Source organism: Leptidea sinapis, chromosome 17, assembly GCF_905404315.1.
Source record: "Leptidea sinapis chromosome 17, ilLepSina1.1, whole genome shotgun sequence".
Lineage (NCBI taxonomy): Eukaryota > Metazoa > Arthropoda > Insecta > Lepidoptera > Pieridae > Leptidea > Leptidea sinapis.
The window spans coordinates 3,905,915-3,928,676 of record NC_066281.1 but is presented as its reverse complement, the minus strand read 5'-3'; the positions used below and the strand labels follow the sequence as shown (position 1 = coordinate 3,928,676).

At 35.3% G+C, this 22,762-nt stretch overlaps 4 protein-coding genes across 4 annotated transcripts; 3 read left to right on the top strand and 1 right to left on the bottom strand.

The window, feature by feature from the left end:
- Nucleotides 1–3,771: 3,771 nt before the first annotated feature.
- Nucleotides 3,772–10,439, top strand: LOC126969158 (cuticle protein 18.6-like). Its single transcript, XM_050814481.1, has 3 exons — nucleotides 3,772–3,783; nucleotides 5,650–6,069; nucleotides 10,095–10,439. Exons 1-3 carry the CDS (start codon nucleotides 3,772–3,774, stop codon nucleotides 10,437–10,439), a joined length of 777 nt encoding a protein of 258 aa, XP_050670438.1.
- A 3,664-nt stretch (nucleotides 10,440–14,103) lies between these two features.
- Nucleotides 14,104–15,407, top strand: LOC126969274 (cuticle protein 8-like). Its single transcript, XM_050814657.1, has 2 exons — nucleotides 14,104–14,171; nucleotides 14,699–15,407. The coding sequence occupies exons 1-2, from the start codon at nucleotides 14,160–14,162 to the stop codon at nucleotides 15,302–15,304; spliced, it is 618 nt and encodes a 205-aa protein (XP_050670614.1). The 5' UTR covers nucleotides 14,104–14,159; the 3' UTR covers nucleotides 15,305–15,407.
- Nucleotides 15,408–20,158: 4,751 nt separating this feature from the next.
- On the bottom strand, nucleotides 20,159–20,875 carry LOC126969277 (larval/pupal rigid cuticle protein 66-like). The gene is made up of 2 exons (XM_050814661.1): nucleotides 20,846–20,875; nucleotides 20,159–20,747 (listed from the first exon to the last, which is right to left on the bottom strand). The coding sequence occupies exons 1-2, from the start codon at nucleotides 20,855–20,857 to the stop codon at nucleotides 20,208–20,210; spliced, it is 552 nt and encodes a 183-aa protein (XP_050670618.1). The 5' UTR covers nucleotides 20,858–20,875; the 3' UTR covers nucleotides 20,159–20,207.
- A 1,251-nt stretch (nucleotides 20,876–22,126) lies between these two features.
- On the top strand, nucleotides 22,127–22,762 carry LOC126969157 (larval/pupal rigid cuticle protein 66-like). The gene is made up of 2 exons (XM_050814480.1): nucleotides 22,127–22,138; nucleotides 22,259–22,762. The coding sequence occupies exons 1-2, from the start codon at nucleotides 22,127–22,129 to the stop codon at nucleotides 22,760–22,762; spliced, it is 516 nt and encodes a 171-aa protein (XP_050670437.1).

The window sequence follows — 22,762 nt, the reverse complement described above, 5'->3', positions numbered from 1 at the left end:
TTATAGAAACTGTGATAATCATAAACTTTGCTAGAGGAACATATAAAGTCGTTATGCCTCCTACGCAGATAAGTCGAGAAAGTCTTGTATGGGGCGATGTATATGCTTTTACAACATGATCCCAGAAAATCTTTAAAACAAAGTATGTATTACGATATTCAAAAGAATTGTTTATAAACGTGTGTTTATTAAAACAACTTAATAACATAAATTTGATTATTAAGAAATTTAAAAAAAAAAATGACGAAGCCTGCTGAGATATCTTGGGCACGTTCTACTCAGGTCTGGCATAAGTTTTAGAGTGGGTGGTAGATTTTGATGTTCAATAAGGGATTTGATATCCTACTTTGAATAAAATATATTTAATGAAATTTAAAGTATATTCTAATATATAAAATTCTCGTGTCATCGTGTTAAACTTTGAACTCCTCCGAAACCGTTTGACCAATTCTCATGAAATTTTAAGTGCATATTGGGTAGGTCTGAGAATCGGACAACATCTATTTTTCATCCCCCTTAATGTTAGGGGTGGTCCACACGATTTTTTTTTTAATTTTTTTGACTTTTTTTTTTAAATTTGTTTGATTATGAGTCAGCATTAAAAAATACATACAACTTCGAATTTTCACCCATCTACGATCAACAGTTACTTTTGTATCGCGATTTTAATATCGGCAATATAACGTTTGCTGGGTCAGCTAGTAAATATACAATAGAAGATGTCAAAGTTAAAACCAACCCAACATGTAACAATGCGGGCTTAGACGCGCGTTGATTGTATTTTCCATGAAAACTCAAAATTATGAACAGTAAACTTTTTAAAAAAAAAACCCAGCCTTAACTTGGCCAGGTCTCAAGTAGAGTAGTAGGTATAATCTAGTCAAAATGGGTGTATATTATTATTATAACCAAGTGATACTATATTATTAAAAATGTATTGCCTCGATTTAATAAAACGGAATCGCTCAATATTGCATAATTTGAGATGAAAGAGATCATATTATTGTCTTATACTGATCATTATGTCGTGATTGGTGTAGGGTACAAGTCATAAGTTGAAAAATCCAATGATTGGTTGACTAAGTATCGTAATTTAGGTTATAGAAATGGCATACGATTTTATTTAATTAAATTATCAATAACAGAGTAAAAAGACTAACTTTTAGACATAAACGGCCTTACAAATAAAGTTGGTATAAAGTAAAACCTAAGAACAAACCAAGATTATGCAAAATGTTGACTATATCGCTGACAACACTCAACTCAATACAATGATAATTCTGATTTTTTCCGAAAGTCAAGCAGCCTTGAAAATTCATTCGGGAAACGTTATACGTCCGAATAAACTAATCATAAGCAAAATTTATATTTCTAAACATTTTGCTTATTCTTGGTATATACTCAGGTATAACTTTATGCCAAATTTATTTGTAAGCCCGATATACTAAAAGTGTAGCTGGCTGCATAGAAGTTACAAAGGAAACATAGTTGAAGTATGCTTCATATGTCATGTTAAAACATCTGATTTAACCCATAGTTACTTATATCGATGAATAAATACATTTTATTTGTATTTTCTTGCAAATAAAATAAAAATCAGCTGACCAGCGCTATTTTTTAAAATTAATCTATAACTTTCATTATTAATACCAATAGCCAACCAAATCTGATAAAAATGATTTAAATAATTTTTATTCACACAATAATACAATATAATTTGTGCACTAAAAAATATAAAAAGTATTGAAAGTAATTATTATATAATAAAATAAAAGATGAGACCTCTATTATTATGGTATTATATTTTAATTGCATGCAAACGTAATCGCTAAGCTCTTACAACATACGCCATCATGCTTAAATAAAATGAATACACAAACTGTACAGCATTTTAACACCTATCACACTGTGTTACCGCGTATTTTGCCAAATTACAATATTATTAACACAACTTGGTAATTTTGGTGCAAGTTCAATGCCACGGCCATTTAAAACTGGGCGATGGGGTAATATTTTTAGAATACAGATTGCTCTCATAAAATTGATGGCTTTTTCAAATAATTATGCTTGTAGTTAGTAACATATTGCTTTAACTATTATTGCTTTCATGTTGTCCGTTAGTTTTTAGCTTAACAATATAACATACGTGTTTTTCGTATTACTTTTAACTTGCTTTATTAGTTATCTCGAGCTTACATCGTTAATCATACAAAAGTTCTGTTTAGTTTTTTTATGATATTAAGCGACGAGACGAGCCGGTCGTCTAGGATTCTTGAAAGACTCAAAAATTCTGAGCGGCATTACAACTTTGTTCGTCAGCTTGAGACATAATCTTAACATCTGTTAAGTCTCATTTGCCCAGTAATTTCACTAGCTACGGCACCCTTCAGACCGAAACACACTAATGCTTACACATTACGGCTTCACGGCAGAAATAGGCGCCGTTGGCACCCATAATCTAGCATAATCGGCATCCTGTGCAAAGGAGAACTGGTAAAGGACTTTGCCTTTAATATTATTTTTTCAATGGAGATTAACTTTTACAGTAGCATTTCATTTCTTACACACCCATATCATCATGTTTGAGTTCGCTTAACAGCCTCTATTACGAATCCACATAATTAAAAAAAAAAGTTTAAAACGTTCAACAAAGCGAAAACTATATATATGACCTTGAATACGTTAAACTGTGTTCGCCCTTTAAAATATTTATTCTGCATGTAAAGAAAGGAAAGGGGTTCCAGGTTCTAGCCACTTTGAGAATATTGTATTTTTCAGATGGTCGTATGCATCACATTGTAATGAAATTTTTACTCGATTAACAATATTAATTATTAACGAAATCCAACGGAACACCAATCATACACAAGTGGGCAATCAATAAATTTTCAATTATTTTGAAGTATGCGAATGGAAGTCAACCTTCCATCCAATTATCAATATTAATATTATTGTAGGCCCTAAAGGGGCATCATTTTATATTTTTTAAAGACTTTTTGCCACTTTCAAGGGAACCACTAATTTATTACCAGACGCTTCGCTGAAAAAATGTATTTCTTTGGCAATAAAATCTGAATATGATGATATGCTTTTACAACAAGATCCCAGAAAATGTTCAAAACAAAAGTATCACGTTATTCAATAGAATTGTTAAAAAACGTTTGTGTGGTAAGGATAACTATAACATAAATCACTTTCTTAATGATACCATAGATTGGGAATGGACTGACCGCCCTCAGGCTATTAAATAATAAGTTTAATTGAACAATACTTTGTAAACATTTTTTCGATGAAAAAAAAGCCCGCTGAGTTTGTTGCGCCCGTTCTTCTCAGGTCTGAGGTATTCATTTTGGAATGGGTGGTAGTTTTTGACTTTCAATAAGTGATGTCACATCCTATTTTGAATAAAAATATTTGAATTTGAAGACATTCCAAGATTAATTGCTTAATGCAAGTTTTAAAATTGTAATTCTAAAATTAGAATAAGCTTATAGTAGATTTTCTATAAAAATATTTAAGTAATCAATAGTCCTAGTTAAATAATATTTAAGAATCAATTTGCATTGTTGAAAATGATCTGATATGCCTCACGTAACAAAACTAGATCTAGACCTAAACTAGACATTCTAATAGACAATATCACATATCACATTGGTATTGTGAAACTGGGTATCAGTTTTCACTGATTTAAGTATAAAATGTGGTGACAATTATGTATTAATCACATTCGTCTTCTGAACTATCTCAACAGTACCACCTACAAGCATCAAAATGGTCCACAAGGTATGTCATCTCATCTATAATTTCACTTTCTATTTTTTATTTATTTATTGCTCCAACATGGTGAGTACTAATACTATTCCTTAATAAATAACACAGATATATATTTTTTGCTGACACCCCAATTAAAGGTGCAAATCGAGATCAAGTTACAAAACGGACATAAAAAGACCATAACATACGTTTTAGCAAATTAATATAAAAACAATATTTTTCAGTTATTTTTCTTTCGGGCATTTTTGGCACCTTTGAAAATCGCATTCTAAATCATTCAAACTGTGTACTTACATTACGCCGAAAAGAATTAAGATCTGACTTTAAGTTGTGGTAAAATACAAAATCTTTTATATCAGGAGAGGTACATTATGGTCCTCCATCCTAATGTACTTCCTTGACTTCTTCAACTTTTTCATTTGAGCTTTACTTTCCTTGATTCTCGTAACCCTTGTTCCTTTTATCTTCATCACCAATTTTACTGTGGAATATACGCCTAGATCAACCGTTTACAAAACTCCCAAACAAATTAGATTCATAAATTTGAGCAGTCCATCTACTTTTATTTTACCTCTCTAAATAACCTTAGTTTTTACCTTATTCCGTAAATTATCACGGATGATCAGTGAACCCACTAGGCCCATCTTGTGAAAAGGTAAAACTTGGCATACTGGTCGTGGTCATCACGAAGTAACATCGGGGCAAATGTGATTCGCCCCAAGAGCATTCACCACTTTTCTCTGCTGGCCTCACAAATGCCCACAGCAGCCTTAATTTGGGCGGTCCATTGCCCTTGAGCGACCTTCCTCGCCCTCCGGTGCCCTCCACTTTGCCCTGCACGACAAGTCGCTCAATGAACTCACTCTCGCGCCGGGAGACGTGTCCGAAGAGCTTAAGTATGCGACTCTGTACTAAGTGTTAGTTGGCGTTGTTTTATGTCAAAATTTTGGAGATGTTGGTGCAAAACTCGGTTCTTATCGTTATAAATATGAAAGCAAACATATTTTAATAATGCTAAGATTATTTGTTGAAATGTGAGTTATAGGAGAGATTTAATATTGTTACTGAGAAATGTATCTTTAGCAATCATAAAAAATTTACAAAACTTACCTTACTTAATTTACCAACTATTAGTAATCACAAAACAATTATACTTTACAATTCACTTGATAGAGTCATTATAAAGGAATCTTATAATTTTCAGTTTGCCTTTAAAAACTAAATATAAACAGGATACAGTAAACAAAGTACTTGTAAGAAGTCTTTCTTTTGTTCATTGATTCATGTTTAGTGAAAAAAGTTACAGAAATAGCTTCATTGTAATGAAGCGATAAATTCGTCATCGTTGCTTGATTTTTAGCCTTGATCGGTCTTTGAACTTCACCCAAATACACTATAATCGATTTATATTTCGTAATAAGCCTCTTTATTTGGATTCCAACTTTTCTGGTCTATTCGAGATAATGATATAGTAAATTCATGACTTATTTGACGTTAAAACAAATGTACAGCTTAATTAGTGGATTGAATATCAAAAAACCCTTGATTGAATTATGTACCTTCAAATACGGACAAAGAAAGATTGAGTAGACCTTAACCAAGCAAGTTTACACATTAAAATTAATAGTATTATAAGAAGTACTCATCGTAAAAACTAAAGTAAAGTGATTTATTAATGTACTTATATATAACAAATACCTACTAATCTACTTTCGAGAATACTATGAATATAGAATTCTATTTAGCTAACTAGAAATCCATATCTTTGTTGTAATACGAGAGATGTTTGCCTGTTAATTTCGCTTTCAGATTTAGTAAATTACTTTGTGAATTGAATTTGTAATCATTTAAATCATTTGTATGTATTATTTCCAGGTAATCATCTTCTCAGCTCTGATCGTTGCTGTCACAAGCATGTTCATCCATCCAGCGCCTATCCCTATCTTTCTTGAACAGTATCGTGATCCATCTTATAGCTTCTCTTACGAAGTGAACGACGCACGAACAGGTGATATCAAAAGCCAACAAGAAAGCAGGAGAGGAGACATCGTACTTGGGCAATATTCCTTAGTCCAGCCTGATGGAGTCAGACGTACAGTTGACTACCAGGCTAATGATCTCACAGGTTTTATTGCTACAGTTAATAATAAGAAGCTTCAAAACACGCAACAGCAAGAACAAGAAGAAAGCACTCGTCCTACTACAGTCCCAAGCTCCACTTCAAATGATGGTTGGCAAAGCAGTCCCAGCTCAACGTCTTCTCCATCTTCTCCTTCTTCCATCTCCTTCTCATCTGTACTTCATCCTTCCTACCAGAACAATTTATGGTTCTAATTATGTCGAGACTGAACTAAACTATAAAACGGACCTTTATTTTTTATATTGTTTATTATAATATATGTTGCATCTGTGATTTAAAATTCTGTTTTTTATTTCAAAGTACCTTTATTAAATTAGACTTAAACGAAACTTGATTTCAGTCGTTACAATAAATATTTCTTTTAAATTATTGAACCTACCATATGTTCTGACAAAGTAGAGCTCGTGAGAAGAACATACATGTAACTCAACGGCCATTCATTTCAGTTAAATAGAGTATTTTACAATGGCTGTAATATAGCCATTATGGTGCCGCATCCAAATTAATCGCGTTTAATTATTATAAAATATTTCATTAAGAGTTATAAAGAATTATCCTATATTGGATGCATCAATCTTTAGAGCTTGAATTCATTGTATATGTAAGGATGCTTCGTGAACATGATGGTCGTGATTACTGTCATAATTAGTAACAGCATCCAACAAATACAAATTTCGAAAGCTGTAGTACAATGCTTATAGAAATAAGTTAGCATTTTCGTCTATTTCTGCTGCAATCCTTGTAATAATTGGTCTCCGTTTATTGTTGAATAGCTCTTGAATAGCGGTGGATTATTTCGAGGAAAACATGATTTTATAAAGCTTAGAAGACTCATTTTAATAATTTATTGGTACATTAATGATATTTCTTTAAATTAAACAGAGATACAAAAGTATGTATTTCAATATTATACTTTACATGAGATTCACATTAATGACGTAAAAGAATAAGAGATTTATTTCTATCGTGAAGAATTTCTACCGGCGCCTATTTCCGCCGTAGCTAGTGAAATTACTGGGCAATGGGACTTAACATCTTATGTCTCAAGGTGACGAGCGCAGTTGTAGTGCCGCTCAGTTTTTTTGGGCTTTTTCAAGAATCCTGAGCGGCACTGCATTGTAATGGGCAGCGCGTATCAATTACCATCAGCTGGACATCCTGCCCGTCTCGTCCCTTATTTTCATAAAAAAAAATGTATTAAATAAGTTAACTTACGTTATAAATAAATACCATAAAATATATTTAATCAATGAAACCCTTATGACGTTAATATTCTTGCTATCTATTCAATTATATCATCATCTCATAGATATTTTTATTTATTTGCTAAGCAAGTTCTACAACTTGGGTGTCATTGGGTGTCTATCTTTTTGTAGTATAGTTTATTCAGACGACATACGATGTAGTGGACTATACCTTTAGCGAGAGCTACGTTAATCGAGTGGCTTTTCTCATTATGCTTTACAGTTGTCAACTATATATATCGACCATACTTGTCTTCCCTGATTTTAGAATTCTTTATTTGGCAACGAATTGAAACCTCGACAAGTGACTATTGCAGCTTAATTGTAGTTTACTCCTTTTTTTTAAACTATTTTTAAACGTGAATACGTCATTGCTTTGGAAACTTTTGTTATTTTTAAATTCACCGAATTGACGCTAAAATCACTCCAACAACATTAAGATACATTATATTTGTATAAAATGGACAACACGAAAATGTTATTACACAAATAATTTTTGAAAAACAAAATTTTATGAACGATGCGGGACTTGAACCCACGACCTCTGGCGTTCCGTGCCAGTGCTCTAACCAACTGATCCAACCGTTCCAGTGACGTATCATCATAAAATCTGGTATGCTTTGTTCAATTCTCAGGTTGTGGTTTGATCCAATATTTGCATATTAGGAAATTGACTTGAGATGTCGCTTTTGTAAATCTAAATAATTTGTTATGTCATATTTTTTTATTATATTTTCATGTTATGTTATTGCATGAAAAATTTGAAAAAAAAACACTCCATGTACCTAAAATTCTTTGACGTAACATAATTGACGCCGTTAAAAGATGTCTCGGTTTTGACTGTATAAACTTAAGTAGATGTATTGCACATACTAAAAATATATATCCACTACTTTATATACCTGAATATAGAATAACAAAACCTAAAGGTTCTCTTATCTATGGTTCACTCGTTCCGATTCTCGAGATCAAAGGGATTGGAAAAGAAGCGTGCAGAGCAAGGGATAGGTCGTTGCATTAACCTCACCGACAAGTAAATACAAAGATTAATTTTAAAATTATTATATCACCTCCACCTTATTTATATGTACCACGATGTTGGAATTGAATACAATTATCACAGACTATTAATGAAACACGATTTGAAGTATTGTCTATTGGTAGCTTATCAGCAAATTATGAACTAGGCCTTATTACAATATTCATAGTTAAATTTGCTCCCAAGGGTTTGATTGAGTAACATTGTAATGCTGGCATTACATAGATAAGCATTATATTTCACCAACAATGTCGACACTGTTTAACATTAGAGCTTAATGTAAAGCAGGGCAATAAACATTTATGACAAAACAGTAGAGGGACTTTTATATTACATTATTTAGGCGACGTTCTGCATTTTATAAATTACTTAATTAGCCATTTTCTTCGTAATCTTTTTTTACTTCATCATAATTTGAGCTTTTAAGATCCATTTATAACAAAATAATTAAAATAGTAACAGAACTGTTAAAAAATTTAAAAATGCTCGTAAATTTGTCACAATCGAATCTCAAAACGTGCCATCGTTATCGATAGTGACCATTGCAACAATAATTACAGTAGATTAAAGCCAGTGACATTTTGATTGCATTTATAAACACAAGCTTTGGTATTTAACTTTGCTGGAGACATAAACACCGTACAAGGTCATTTTGGAAGGTAGAAAGGTACTTGTAAATGGACTGGAAACTTATTGATGGAGTGCAACGTACTAGCGGACTTGACTTTTATAATACTTCCTGTAATTCTTAAAAAAGAAGAACTGGATCATTGGGATATATAAAGGCAAATGCATCGATGAAGAGCATCATATTCACAAATATCACTGACGTAGTCACAGCCACAGCTTTTCCTCATCCAACATGGTTGCGAAGGTATTTATTTGTCTTTCTATTACAATACGTTCTTCATCTTCATCCGTGTATTACCACATAATAAAGAAATTGATGCTAATTTCAATTATAAATAAATTAAATTTTTGTTATTTATTGTATTGATACTGCATCTTTTGTGGTCTACAGTGGCAATGATATAAAAATAGGCTCCATACCGCCGGAAAACCCACCGGCCAAGCCCGGCGGCATGTGTGATTCCACCTTTATAATCCAATCATAAGAATGTGTCACTCATAATATACATAATGAAATTACATAGATGTTTCGAGATTTTCGTTATTTTTTAATAAACTTGATAATAAGATTTCGGATGATAAATACTTCGCGCATCTGATTTTTAAAATCTTATTCAAGCTGTGCAATCCTGTAGAATTGCAATAAGATTTAAATGTAATTTAATTAAGACTTTAGGTTAGAAATTATTTTAATCTTTTTGGATTGCCTAAAATAAAATCTTATTTTTTTACGACAGTAAGGGACGAGACGAGCAGGATGTTCAGCTGATGGTAATTGATACGCCCGGCCCTTAACAATGCAATGTCATTCAGGATTCTTGAAAAACCCAAAAATTCTGAGCGGAACTACAATTGCGCTCGTCACCTTGAGACATAAGATGTCAAGTCTCATTTGCCCAGTAATTTCACTAGCTAAGGCGCCCTTCAGACCAAAAGACACTAATGCATCACGAAGTGACATCGGGGCAAATGTGATTCGCCCCACGAGCATTCGCCACTTTTCTCTGCTGGCCCCACAAATGCCCACAGCAGCCTTAATTTGGGCGGTCCATTGCCCTCGAGCGACCTTCCTCGCCCTCTGGTGCCCTCCACTTTGCCCTGCACGACAAGGCGCTCCATGGACTCACTCTCGCACCGAGAGACGTGTCCGAAGACATTACTGCTTCACGGCAGAAATAGGCGCCGTTGTGGTACCCATAATCTAGCTGGCATCCTGTGCAAAGGAGCCGAACTGGTAAATATACAGTTTTATTATTCTTTGTTTCAGTTCGTCTTTCTTTTTGCTCTTGTCGCGGTTGCGTCCGCTGACTTCTCAAGCTTCTCCTATGGAGTAGCTGATCCTTACACCGGCGACTTCAAGAGCCAACACGAGAGCCGGGCAGGAGACAATGTACTCGGACAGTATTCTCTTTTGGAGTCGGATGGAACTCGCCGGACCGTGGACTACTCCGCTGGAGCTGAAGGATTCAACGCTCTGGTCAGGAAAGACCCAACTGTACTTGCTGCTCCTATTGCTGCCCGTATTGCGACCCCCATTGGATTAGCCCCATACCCATACTACGCCCACGGTTCCCCACTTATTTACAACCGTCTCTCTACCCAACTCATCTAGATCAAACGTTAACAAAATAAAAAAAATAACAAAATACACTGATTACGTATTGGCATCTCCGTAATCACAGCACACTATTTGTATATAATATTGTAAATAAATAATTTCCATAGTCTGACACTAATGATATTTTATTTAGAAATCCTTAACATATAATATATTCCTTAGATTTTTTATACTCGTACCTCTAGATAGAGCATTAGGTAACGCATGAGAACAGGCCAGGTTTAATACTTTAGTGTGCGTGACATGCTACGTCTTACACCCGCGATATGAATGTCATTTTGTTGAATCTAATCATATAAATTATCTAAGATATAAACATTGGATACTTAAATGCACATAATAAAAGGCATTTTTATTCGCAAAATTGATTGATTTGGAATTATTCTATGTTACGGAAAAAAATGGCGCTTAAACTGCCATGATAACTTCTCGGTAAATCAAAATCTGTGCATGTAATATCGACATAATTGAACCGTAACCCACCTTAATATCATTTTCTTACAGTCTTAATAAACAAGAAGGTCGAAATTCGCTTGAACATACGTTTCGTAACTAACTAACGTAATAACATTTTGAACCGACTTCAAAAAAGGAGGAGGTTCTCAATTCGTCGGTATGTGAACCGATCTGGGTGAACCGATTTTGATAATTCTTTTTTTATTTAAAAGCTCGTGCTTCCCGTGTGGTTCCATTGCAATTGAACCCAGATTTGATGATGGAGAAAAACAACAATAATTTACTACTAGAATTAGATTAATTAATTAAATGGTATAAAATACGCAATTGTTTTCATGCTTTTTATTGCATATTATATCTACTGTTTTGGAATAGTGTTTTTGAAGTCGTTTGTTTTTTTTATTAATATTTTATTAGACAATAACAGTGCACCAATTGTCAATCAATCTTTTTCGTCCAAATATAAACCTAACTGTTTTTATTATGTTAAAAGAATTTTAGGGAAAGTCATGAACCAATTATTTTGTCGATGGTACATAATTGTTCAGTGTAAATGTTGTTATAAAATATAACAAGATTACTGTGGATTATAAACTTTTAGCGGCTACAATATATTGACAGCACTTGTCGGCTATTTATGGCAACCTAACGAAACACTCTAAGAAAAAAGCGATTCACTCGATTGTATTGACGTGCAGTCATTAATAGATTGATAGATGACGGCTTCTTCTTCTTCTTCTTTAGCCGTTATCAACCCCTAAGGTGTAGGCCTCCTTCAGCTCATGCCATTTTTTCCGGTCTTGAGGAGTTTCCAACCACTTTGTTCCCGCCAGTCTTTTAATATCGTCGTTCCAACGAATCTGTGACCTCTCGGGCGTTTCTCACCCCATGGTGTCCATTCTTTCACTGCCTTGCACCACGAGCCATGCTTGCGGGCGACATGGCCAACCTACTCCCATTTAAGTTTCGCAACACGTTTGGTTACATCGCTCACTTTGCTCTGCTCTCTGACCCATTCGTCTAGATATAGACATGGCGGCTATTATCTTGTAAAAAATGGAGATAGCTGAAATCCACTAAGTTTCGAGCAACTATTCGCATTCAAACTTAGCCGGATCATACTGCGTCGCCCAATTGTAATTACTATTTCAAACTCATGTCAAATGACTGCACGTTTCATACTAAACTAAATTTTAATTTTTACTTCCGAATTCCACCTTCGCACGACACGCCACTAGTTAGCATATCATCCCCACCATCTGGATGTGTGGCGGTCCTCAACAGTGTGGTTTTTAAGGAACTTTCTTCCACGTACTACAAAGCTGTGGAATGAACTTCCTTGTGCGGTGTTTCCGGGACGATACGACATGGGTACCTTCAAAAAAAGGCTTCCTTAAAGGCCGGCAACGCTCTGTGATTCCTCTGGTGTTGCAAGAGATTGTGGGCGGCGGTGATCACTTAACAGGTGACCCGTGCGCTCGTTTGTCCTCCCATTCCATAAAAAAAATAACTTGGGTGGTTTGGTGCCTCTTATTACGTAGTATTTACATACTCTTTGATTTATGGCAGAAATCTGTGGCATGTTCGGACGTATTTTTCACATTTCAGTGCATTGTTTAATTAATTATGCTTCACCTGCTTGGAAGTGTGTTCGACTTCATATCACAACTATATGAAAAGAGCGTAATTTACTACGCACAAATACGCGGGTGTTTTTTTTTTATAAATATCTATTTTGAGCATGTATCTTCTGGTTTTGCATGGATTATGAATCTTTGACAAACTACTATACAGCTTTTAACAATTTATATACAAACTATCAACTTTAATATAAGAAAAAAAACTTTCAAATATACTCTAAATAATAACATAATATAATTCTCACATAATACCTTTATTTATGTACAGTGTGGTGGGTTGATGCACCTTTTATAACTAATTATTCCTTGTAGTTCTTTTAAAAATAAATTTACAGTTTTTTTTTTTTTGTTTTGTTTTTACTCGTGTAAGTCATGACATTTGAGTATTTTTGTTGCATCGCTTCACATAGATTGTAACTAAAGAATACGTAAAATGATGAAGTTTTAGTTGTTGATTTAAAAGAGTGGTACTGAGTTTAGTGCTGCCACTTCTTCTCACTGGCGCCATTTAGGCTTTTTTTGACCGAATTGAATACATTTGTTTAAATAACTGTCTAGATTTGAGTTATAATATTGATGAGTATGTATAAACACTAAGTATAAAACAATTTGAATACTAGTTGACCCGAAAGACGTCCTGTACACACGTCTTAAATTTGAAAAATTGGTTCAGCCGTGAGGGGAAGTTCACATTGGCAGGAGAATTATATATGGACTGAATTGAGGCTCTAAAGTCTAAACCATTCTCAAATTCACTGGAACGCCAGCAGCCGTTTAGGAGGAGTTCAGTGACAAACACACGCATACAAGAAATATTAAAATTAGATTAGAAATACTTTAACAGAATTACTAGCTGACCCAGCAAACGCCAAATTGCCATATAAAGTAAAAAAAAAAATCAATAATTAAATTTTTTGGGGTATAAAAAAAAGTTGATTGAAAGAGAATCATGAACCAAAAATATCGTACATTATCGAGTAGAATAATATTAAAATCACGATACAAAAAAAAGTGTTGATCGTAGGCGGGTGAAAATTTTGAGTTGCATATCTTTTTAAAACAGAATCACAATAACATAAAATATTTAAGGTTGGGTGACCCTAATCATTTAGGGGTATGAAAAATAGATATTGGCCGATTCTCAGACCTAACCGATACATACACAAAGTTTCAAATAAATTCCCGTTTAGCCGTTTCGGAGGAGTTTGGTAACAAACACCGGGACAAGAGAATTTTATATAATATTAGATAAAAATAACACACTTGGACTAGGTTACCATGAACCATGTATATGATAAGGACCATAAGAGCTCCATCTATGAGCGCGTGTGTAATTAAATATAAATCACTCACAGTGACTGTCTTACTAAAATGGTTTCTATGAAATTGTCCGTGCACTAACCGCTGTCCGGTACTCAGACCAGTTCCGCATAGCTTTAATTGTGTCTGACGAAATTGAACTCTAAAAAACATTCACTTTACTTGACCTAGAGCGCGAGTCATGTCATTTGTTTCCTATTATTACCACCAAATGATTGTTCAGGACCCATATAAAAGCGATGTCGGGCCAGGACTTAGCATTCACAGTTCACTGTGCAGCAATATCAAACACTTCGAAATGGCAGCTAAGGTAAACACAGTGATAGATCGATTGAATTATATTTGTTATAATAATGATTTCTTGTGAGATATGTTCGTGGAGGAATTGGATTAATTAAGACCAATGTGCTAACATAAGTGTTGAACAAAGTCACAACCATCGATAGTTAACTAATTATAGTGAAGTGTCACTTAGTTTAAATGTTTTTGTAAATACATTAGGGCTATGTTTCACCAAGACACCACGGTTACGCAACCAGTCGCACCACTATGGTGTCCGTAAGCTACGAAACTAGACACTAATACAGTGTGTACGAGTTATGAAGCGTCCGAGCTGGTCGCGCCACCAAATTGGTTGCGACACCAGTTGAGTAACTCCCTAGCGAGCTATACATTTTGCTGGTAGCAGCGACTGGTTGTGCCTTTAAGAACAATGATTTCAAATTGTTGTTCAGAAGTCATAATATAATACTAAATACAAGGCTATGATGGATAATCAGTGAATCTCCAATCAATAAGTTTTTATTTGAATTATTCATAATCGCATTTTGTTTTCAGTTTGTAGTCGTCGCTCTCCTAGTAGCCGCCGCCCAGGGCAGCGCTATCCACGGTCATGGTCAGGACTATACCAGTTTCTCATACGGTGTGTCTGACCCCCACACCGGTGACGTCAAGAGCCAGCACGAGACCCGTGTCGGCGACAACGTTGTCGGCCAATACTCGCTGCTGGAGTCTGACGGAACCCGCCGTACCGTGGACTACGCTGCTGACGCCCACTCAGGATTCAACGCCATCGTACGCAAGGACCCAGCATACGTTCATGCTGCCCCAGTTGTTGCCCACGCCGCCCCAGTTGTTGCCCATGCTGCCCCAGTAGTTGCCGCTCCAGTTGCACATGCTGCTCCATTGGCATACGCCCACGCCGCCCCAGCTGTTTCATACTCAGCTCACTCTACCTCAGTCGCTCACGGAGGAGTTGCTCACGCTGCTCCCCTTGCATACGCCGCTCCCCTCGCATATGCCGCACCTCTTGCACATGCTGCTCCCCTCGCGCATGCCGCTCCCCTCGGTCACGGATACGGCCATGGAGCCGCTCTGGCTGCCCCTCTCGCCTACGGAGCGTATGGAGCCTACGGCGCACACGGTCACGGATTACATTACTAAGCAATGACTAGGACCTAATTTATCAAAGTATTTAAAATTTGACGATGTTGTGAATGCCTGCTGTGATGTGAAATAAATGTGTATATTGTGTACAGATACTTTATTATAATTTTTTATTGAAAACCTTTTAACCTTCTAACTTCGAATTGTCAGCGATCCAGTACTTTGTGAAAGGCTCGATATCTGGCGTTCAGTATAGAGACAGTGCCTCATTATGTGTCTTCCACCGCATCTATCACGGGTTCGAGTGTACCGGGTACAACAGACGCACAAAAGAAATGTATAATATATTAAGATTAGGAAAACAGTTTACCCTAAAGGCCATCCCTGTAACGTCCCGCTAATTCCATACCTAAATGCTTCAAACTGTACTTATGACGATTTTGAGCTATTCGAGCTTAAAAATATAATATTATGTATTATTTTGAGTTCTTCGATCTTAAAGAGTTAGCTGTTCTATATTTTGGAGCTCTTCGAGCTTAAAAGTCTGATAAAAATTTTCAAACGGCAATAAATTTTAAATGAATGAACCGATTTTCAAGCAGTTGGCGGTTAAAATCTAATCTAATTTAGTCAAGCTCGGCCGCTAAGGCCGGCAACGCTCTTGTGATTCCTCTGGTGTTGCAAGAGAATGTGGGCGGCGGTGATCACTTAACACCAGGTGACCAGTACGCTCGTTTGTCCTCCTATTCCATTAAAAAAAGCCCTTTCGAATGGCACTAACCGCGATGAAGTCGGTAGAGCCGTTCAAAAGTGATAATAGGTTTACATACACACACGCATACATACACACACACACAAACACATACATACATACAGACACCATCGCGGGAATTGTCAGGGAAGCTTCCTAGGACCTTAAAACGTCGAGATCACGTGAAAACTTGATTTTAGAACAACGGGATAAAACCAAATGAAATCTGATATTTTGACATTTTTCAATTTATTTATTCTAAAAGATACATCAACAGTACACACAATATAACACATATAACAATTACATATAACACTATCTATGAAATTACATTACTGATGCGAGTACCAATAATAGATGTACACAACATTCACAGTGGCTGCTGTGACTATTATTAATTATTACATACTTATTATTACTAACTATTAACTAATTACCAATATAATTTAAAATAAAATTTAATAACAATTTAAAGTTGATTATAGACTTTAAGTTACATAAGTTTAATATTCCATATAAAAGGAAAAAAGATATTTATTTATTTATTTCTATAAATACCGAGTATTTTTTATTTATTGTAATGTTTCCGAAGGTTACGTTTAAATTCCTGTAGACTATTGGAAATATGTCTATGTTCACTATTTAGCGGGAACTGAATTAAAGTGCTGTGTCCATCTGTTAATATTATTTATTTTTTCCTGAGTGAAACTTATGAAGAAATTGGATTTTAAAATTTTATTACAAATAACATTCACTTTCAATAAACAACTAGTTTCACAATCACCCTCAGAAATTGTTTGAAGCAAAACTCTGCCTATGCGTTTATCAGGCGGAGTTTTTTACGATAGACTTTGAACATTACTGTCACGTAATAAAATGTTAATTTGTATGTATGTAAGTGTTAATGTATATGTAAATACGCAAGTATCCATCCCTGTGTAGTTATATATACAACGCCGTTCGGACATTTTTGAAGACTTTTAAATAGGCGATTGGGAGTCTCAAATTCAAATTCAAATATTTTTTTTTCAAAATAGGATGTGGCATCACTTATTGAAAGTCAAAAATAAAACTACCACCCATTCCAAAATGAATGCCTCAGGCTAAAGATGAATGGGCGCAACAAACTCAGCGGGCTTTTTGTTTCATCAAAAAAAATGTGTTACAAAGTAATATTGTACAATTAAACTTATTATTTAATAGCATGAGGGCTGAGGAGGTCGCTCCATTCTCAATCTATGGCTTATAGTACGTCGATGTTAAGAGAAGACTAAAAGCAACGCAAGTCCGATCAAAATTATGACTTTTATATTATTATCAAAGTTAAATATAATCAAGGACCTGAATTGTTCGGACTTTTTACTGTTGGAAACGAAAGACATTCTAGCCGACGTTGGGAAGTCTGTCAAATATCAAAATAAGTAAAAGAACATGAGAAATTCAAATTCAAATATTTTTATTCAAAATAGGATTTAAAATCACTTATTGAACGTCAAAAACTACCACCCATTCAAAAGAGACTGCCTCAGACCTGAGAAGAATGGGCGCAAGAAACTCAGCGGGCTTTTTTTTATATAAAATATGGATTACAATGGGATATCGTACAATAAACATTTATAATTAAAGAGCCTGAGGGTGTTCGCTTCATTCCCAGTCCGTGGTGTCATTAAGAATATCGATTATGCTATAATAAGCTTTCCCACACAAACGTTTTTAACAATTCTTTTAAATTTCGTAACACATTTGTTTTGTACATTTTCTGTGATCATATTGTAGAAGCATATACATCGCCCAACAAAAGACTTACTAACTCGACCCAACCGAGTAGTAGGCATAACAAGATTATGTTTGTTCCTCGTGTTAACATTATGAATGTCACAGTTTCTAGAGAATTCCTCAATGTGATTATGAACATACAGAACATTATCAAAAATGTATTGAGAAGCAACAGTCAAAATATTTATTTCTCTTGATGATTCTCTAGGATATAGGTTATAAATCGCCCTCTTCTGCAGCACAAAGATGGTGTGAATATCGGCCGCACTGCCCCATAACAATATACCATAGGACATAGTAATAGAAAATAATTAAACTAAATCTCGCCGTATCTATGTCAGTTAACCGTCTAATTTTCTTAACCGCATATGCTGCAGAACTAAGCCTATTCGCCAATCCTTCAATATGGGGGCCCCACTGCATTAAATTTATTGCTTAAAAATGAATAAAAATATATTTATTTACGTAAACTTACAATTGATTCTGACTGAACAGAGAAGCTAAGTATTTTAAATTTACTTAGTACTAGAGAATAGAATTTATATTTTGTTTTAATTTATGTTTGTGTCAAAAAACTTTGAATGCTGAGAGAGTTTCTTGCGCCGCTTTTTCTCTCTCAGAGCGCCATTTGTTTCCGAAGCGGTAGTAGTATCTAGTTATTAGAAATGACAAAAATAATTGTAAAGGAATCAATTTTGAGAAAATAAATGCCTTTTACGCCCACCATAAAACCTCTCAGATAGAGGATAGATATATTATAATTGATATAAGTTAATTAAGCGTTTGATTTGCATGGTTCAGTTTAAACTGATTTTTCTATAAATAAGAAAGTTGTATAGAAACAAGATATTTAATTGTTTTTTCATATGCGTCCGGTGAAAATTCTATATATCACTCAATTGTCAGAAATGGTGATGAATAATCAATTTGGTTTCACATCTTACAGCACATCTTAGAAGCCTCGGAAGAGTCACAGGATGCATTAGGCACTTAAACAGTAAAAAACAAAGTGTTTAAGGTTCATTACACCAAACACAGCAAAGGTATAAACCAACATAGTTATAAATGACCAGATTTTGGAATTTATGGACACTATGGTCTTGTTGGGTACATAAAAAGCTTCAGTGCGGTCCATATATTGCCCAACTAGCAGATTGACTTAGCTCTGCGGTACGTATACACGGTTAGAAAGATTAGTGTATTCGATTGCTGTTGCTAGATTAATGTACTTTAGTTATTTTCACAGCATCATGACGCACGGTAATTTGATGTGGGGTCGTGCTGCTGGCATTGACATAGTGTTTGCTTTAAAAAAAGAGAGCTGTTCGTGCTGTATATACTAGCATAGTTATAGACAGTCACTGAAACAAAAAATTAAAGAAATAAATATTCTGATTGTTGATTGTCAGTACATTTATGAAAATTTAATATACGTTAGCATAAGTCGTCACCTTTTTGCTCTACATAGTGATTTACATTAATATAACACTAGAAATATGGGATTGCTTGTAACTAATTCTAGTAGGCTTTATAAGATACATAATAGCTTTAAGGGTTAATGTATATACTTTTATAATAAGGTCCGAGCCACTGTTCAGGCATTATCTATAAATAAATTTCAATGTTTCAGTAAAAATGGCTCTGTCCTACCCTACTACTCCACAGCTGAATATATAAGTGATCGGACAGCCTGGAACTAGATTATGATTATTTCATAGCAATAATTATAATATTGAATTAAAAGAGCGCAAAAAAATGCTGGAGAGTTTCTTGCGCCACTTCTTTCACACTTTCACTGTTCCCGAAGCCGTGGTAGCGTTAGAAATGATGATGAAATCAAAAAGAAGTCTAAAGAAACCAATTTTGAGAAAATAAATGCCTTTTATACCTTTTTATCGAACAAATAATTATTTTACTATTTCTTTTTAAAATAATAAAATAAGGGTCGAGACGAGCAGGACGTTTAGCTGATGGTAATGTATACGCCCTGCCCATTACAATGCAGTGCCGCTCAGGATTCTTGAAATTCCCGAAAATTCTGAGTGGCTCTACAACTGCGCTCGTCACCTTGAGACACAAGATTTCGAGTCTCATTTTCCCAGTTATTTCATTAGCTACGGCGCCATTCGGACCGAAAAACAGTAATGCTTTCACAATACTGCTTCACGGTATAAATAGGCGCCGTTGTGGTACCGATATTCTAGCCGGAATCCTGTGCAAAGGAGCTTCCCACTCGTGAATAATTAATTACTTATGAATCTTTGATTGTAAACTTCGTACCGATCACACACAAGCTTTATAAACTATATCATAAAATATTTCTGAAATATTTTTAAAATCTCGAATAGAATTGTGGTTCGAAAACGAAAAAAAACAAAGTCGCATTATTTTTAAATAATTTTATATTTTAAAACAGATAATAAAACTTGTTAATCAATAATGTCCCAAACGTGCGGCGATACCGTGAGCACCGTAGCCGAGTCCAAGTGGAGATACCACAGCACGGGCTAGAGGAGCTGCATATGCGTTGTATGCAAGGGGAGCGGAATGAGCGGCGTATGTGTTGTAGGCAAGGGGAGCGGAATGAGCAGCGTATGTGTTGTAGGCAAGGGGTGCTGCGAGGGAGGCGTAAGAGTTGTAGGCGAGAGGAGAGGAATGGGCTGCATATGCAACTGGGGCAGCATGAGCACCGTATGCGTATGCAGATGCAACAGGGGCAGCGACTAAGGCAGGGTCTTTGCGCACCACAGCGTTGAATCCGTTGTGTGCATCAGCTGCGTAGTCAACAGTCCGCCGGGTTCCATCAGACTCGAGTAAGGAGTACTGTCCCTGTACATTGCTGCCCACCCGAGTTTCATGCTGGCTCTTAACATCACCAGTGTGTGGGTCTGCTACGCCATAGGAGAAGCTGTTGTAGTCTTGACTGATAGCACTGCTTTGAACAGCAACTAAGAGAGCGGCAAAGACAGCGACCTGCAAATAAAATAATTATTGTATTTAATTACTAAAACTTATATTAGATAGAACAAATTATAATAAAAAATATTTAATTATTATTTTAAATTAATTACCTTTGAGAACATTTTGATTTGTTTGAAGACCAGTGAATAACTAACGAAAGCAAAAAATTCGCGACCTTTTATACGAATTATTCTTATCACATATTAATACGCAATCATATTTGAAGCAGGAACTTGTGAAAGAGCGTAAACAATGACCTACGTTCACACGGACATTCCATTCATTTACTATATCACTTGACGTAAATAAATAAATAGTAATTATTGTGCCGTGGGGAATTATTGCGTATACTAGAACTAGAAAAATATATTTTAATAATTCAATTAAGGGCAAAAATGTCCTAGGTTTTAACTTCAAAATTCACCAACTTACATATAGGTTACTTGGAAATGTCTAATAAACTTAACAACAATGCTGACAGAACTGTCTTTAACATTAAATATTTACCAACCAGAATTGCTCAAAATTGTCATAATAATTAATGAATAATCTTTTGTTTTTAAAGAAATGTAGGCTTAAAATGTCCGTTACATTTCTTATCTCGTTTACTGTTCAGTGACTTTAATAGAATTAGGATGGAATAAAACGCATTCCAACGTCCTTTGAAGGAGAAACTTTCTGTATCTGTTTTGCTTTTGATTTGACGGTTTTCGCATGAACTTTGAAGACTACGTAATAATTAAGGATTCTAAGCATTGTTTTTTATCGTTGGATCCTAATCAAAACTAGTTTTTAAACATTGAGGTCCTCACCTATGTGCTACCATTTATATATAAACTGTAGATTACCTTTTTGAATCAGACTATTATATTATTAGATAATACTATATTGCGGTAATTTATTTTGCAATTTATTTTAGATAATTTTCTATAACTGAGTCCTAATGGCAGTTAGTTCGTTTTTCATGTAGAAGCACATTAGCATAAGGGGACATCTTTTATGACTGTATAATATTTGCCTAATTTTAATACTTGAAAAGAAAATTACAACAGACCCCAGCAAATATTAACAGGAGGACTTGCAGGAACTATTGAAGGTAAAGTCATAAAAATAAAAAACAAAAATTAGCTAACAAAATAAAATATAACTAGCAAAAAAATGACAGTAATGATCTATGATATTAATAACATATGTAGTGTGTCCGAAGTGGTCTTACAACTTAAACGACACTACGTCAAAAGTAAAGTTTTTTGTACGCACAAAGAGGAAATTTACTTTTGCTTCGCGCTTCCTGTTCATTCCCAAACTTAGCCGTTGATATCAAATATAAATAGAGTTAATTTCAGCATATGAATCAGTTGCAGTCAGAAGTCGAGCAATAAACACGTACAATGGCCTCAAAGGTAATAATTTTAATTATAATTAATTTTTAACTCCTGACCTTAGAGTATTGTGGTTGGGAAATACAGAGTAAGTTGCGTTTCATGATAATTAATTTATAGCTTATTATTTCTTTGTTATAGTTTGTTGTGTTCACCTTATTGGTTGCCGCCGTTCATGGCAGTGCAGTCCACGGTGACTTCACCAGCTTCTCATATGGTGTAGCAGACCCACACACTGGAGATGTCAAAAGCCAGCAGGAAACCCGGGTTGGAGGCAATGTACGGGGACAATACTCCCTGCTCGAGTCTGATGGAACTCGGCGGACAGTCGACTACGCAGCTGATGACCACAGTGGATTCAACGCTGTTGTACGCAAAGACCCTGCCCTAGTCGCTCATGCCGTCGCCGCCCCCGTTGTATCTTCATACGCATACGGTGCCCATTCTGCACCTGTTGCATACGCAGCCCATGCTGCTCCCCTTGCCTACAACACATACGCCGCTCATTCCGCTCCTCTTGCATACAACGCATACGCCGCTCCCCTTGCATACAACGCATATGCCACCCCTCTTGCCCGCGCTGTTGTCTCTCCCCTCGGTTACGGCTACGGAGCTCATGGCTACGGCGCTCGGTTAGGATGGTAA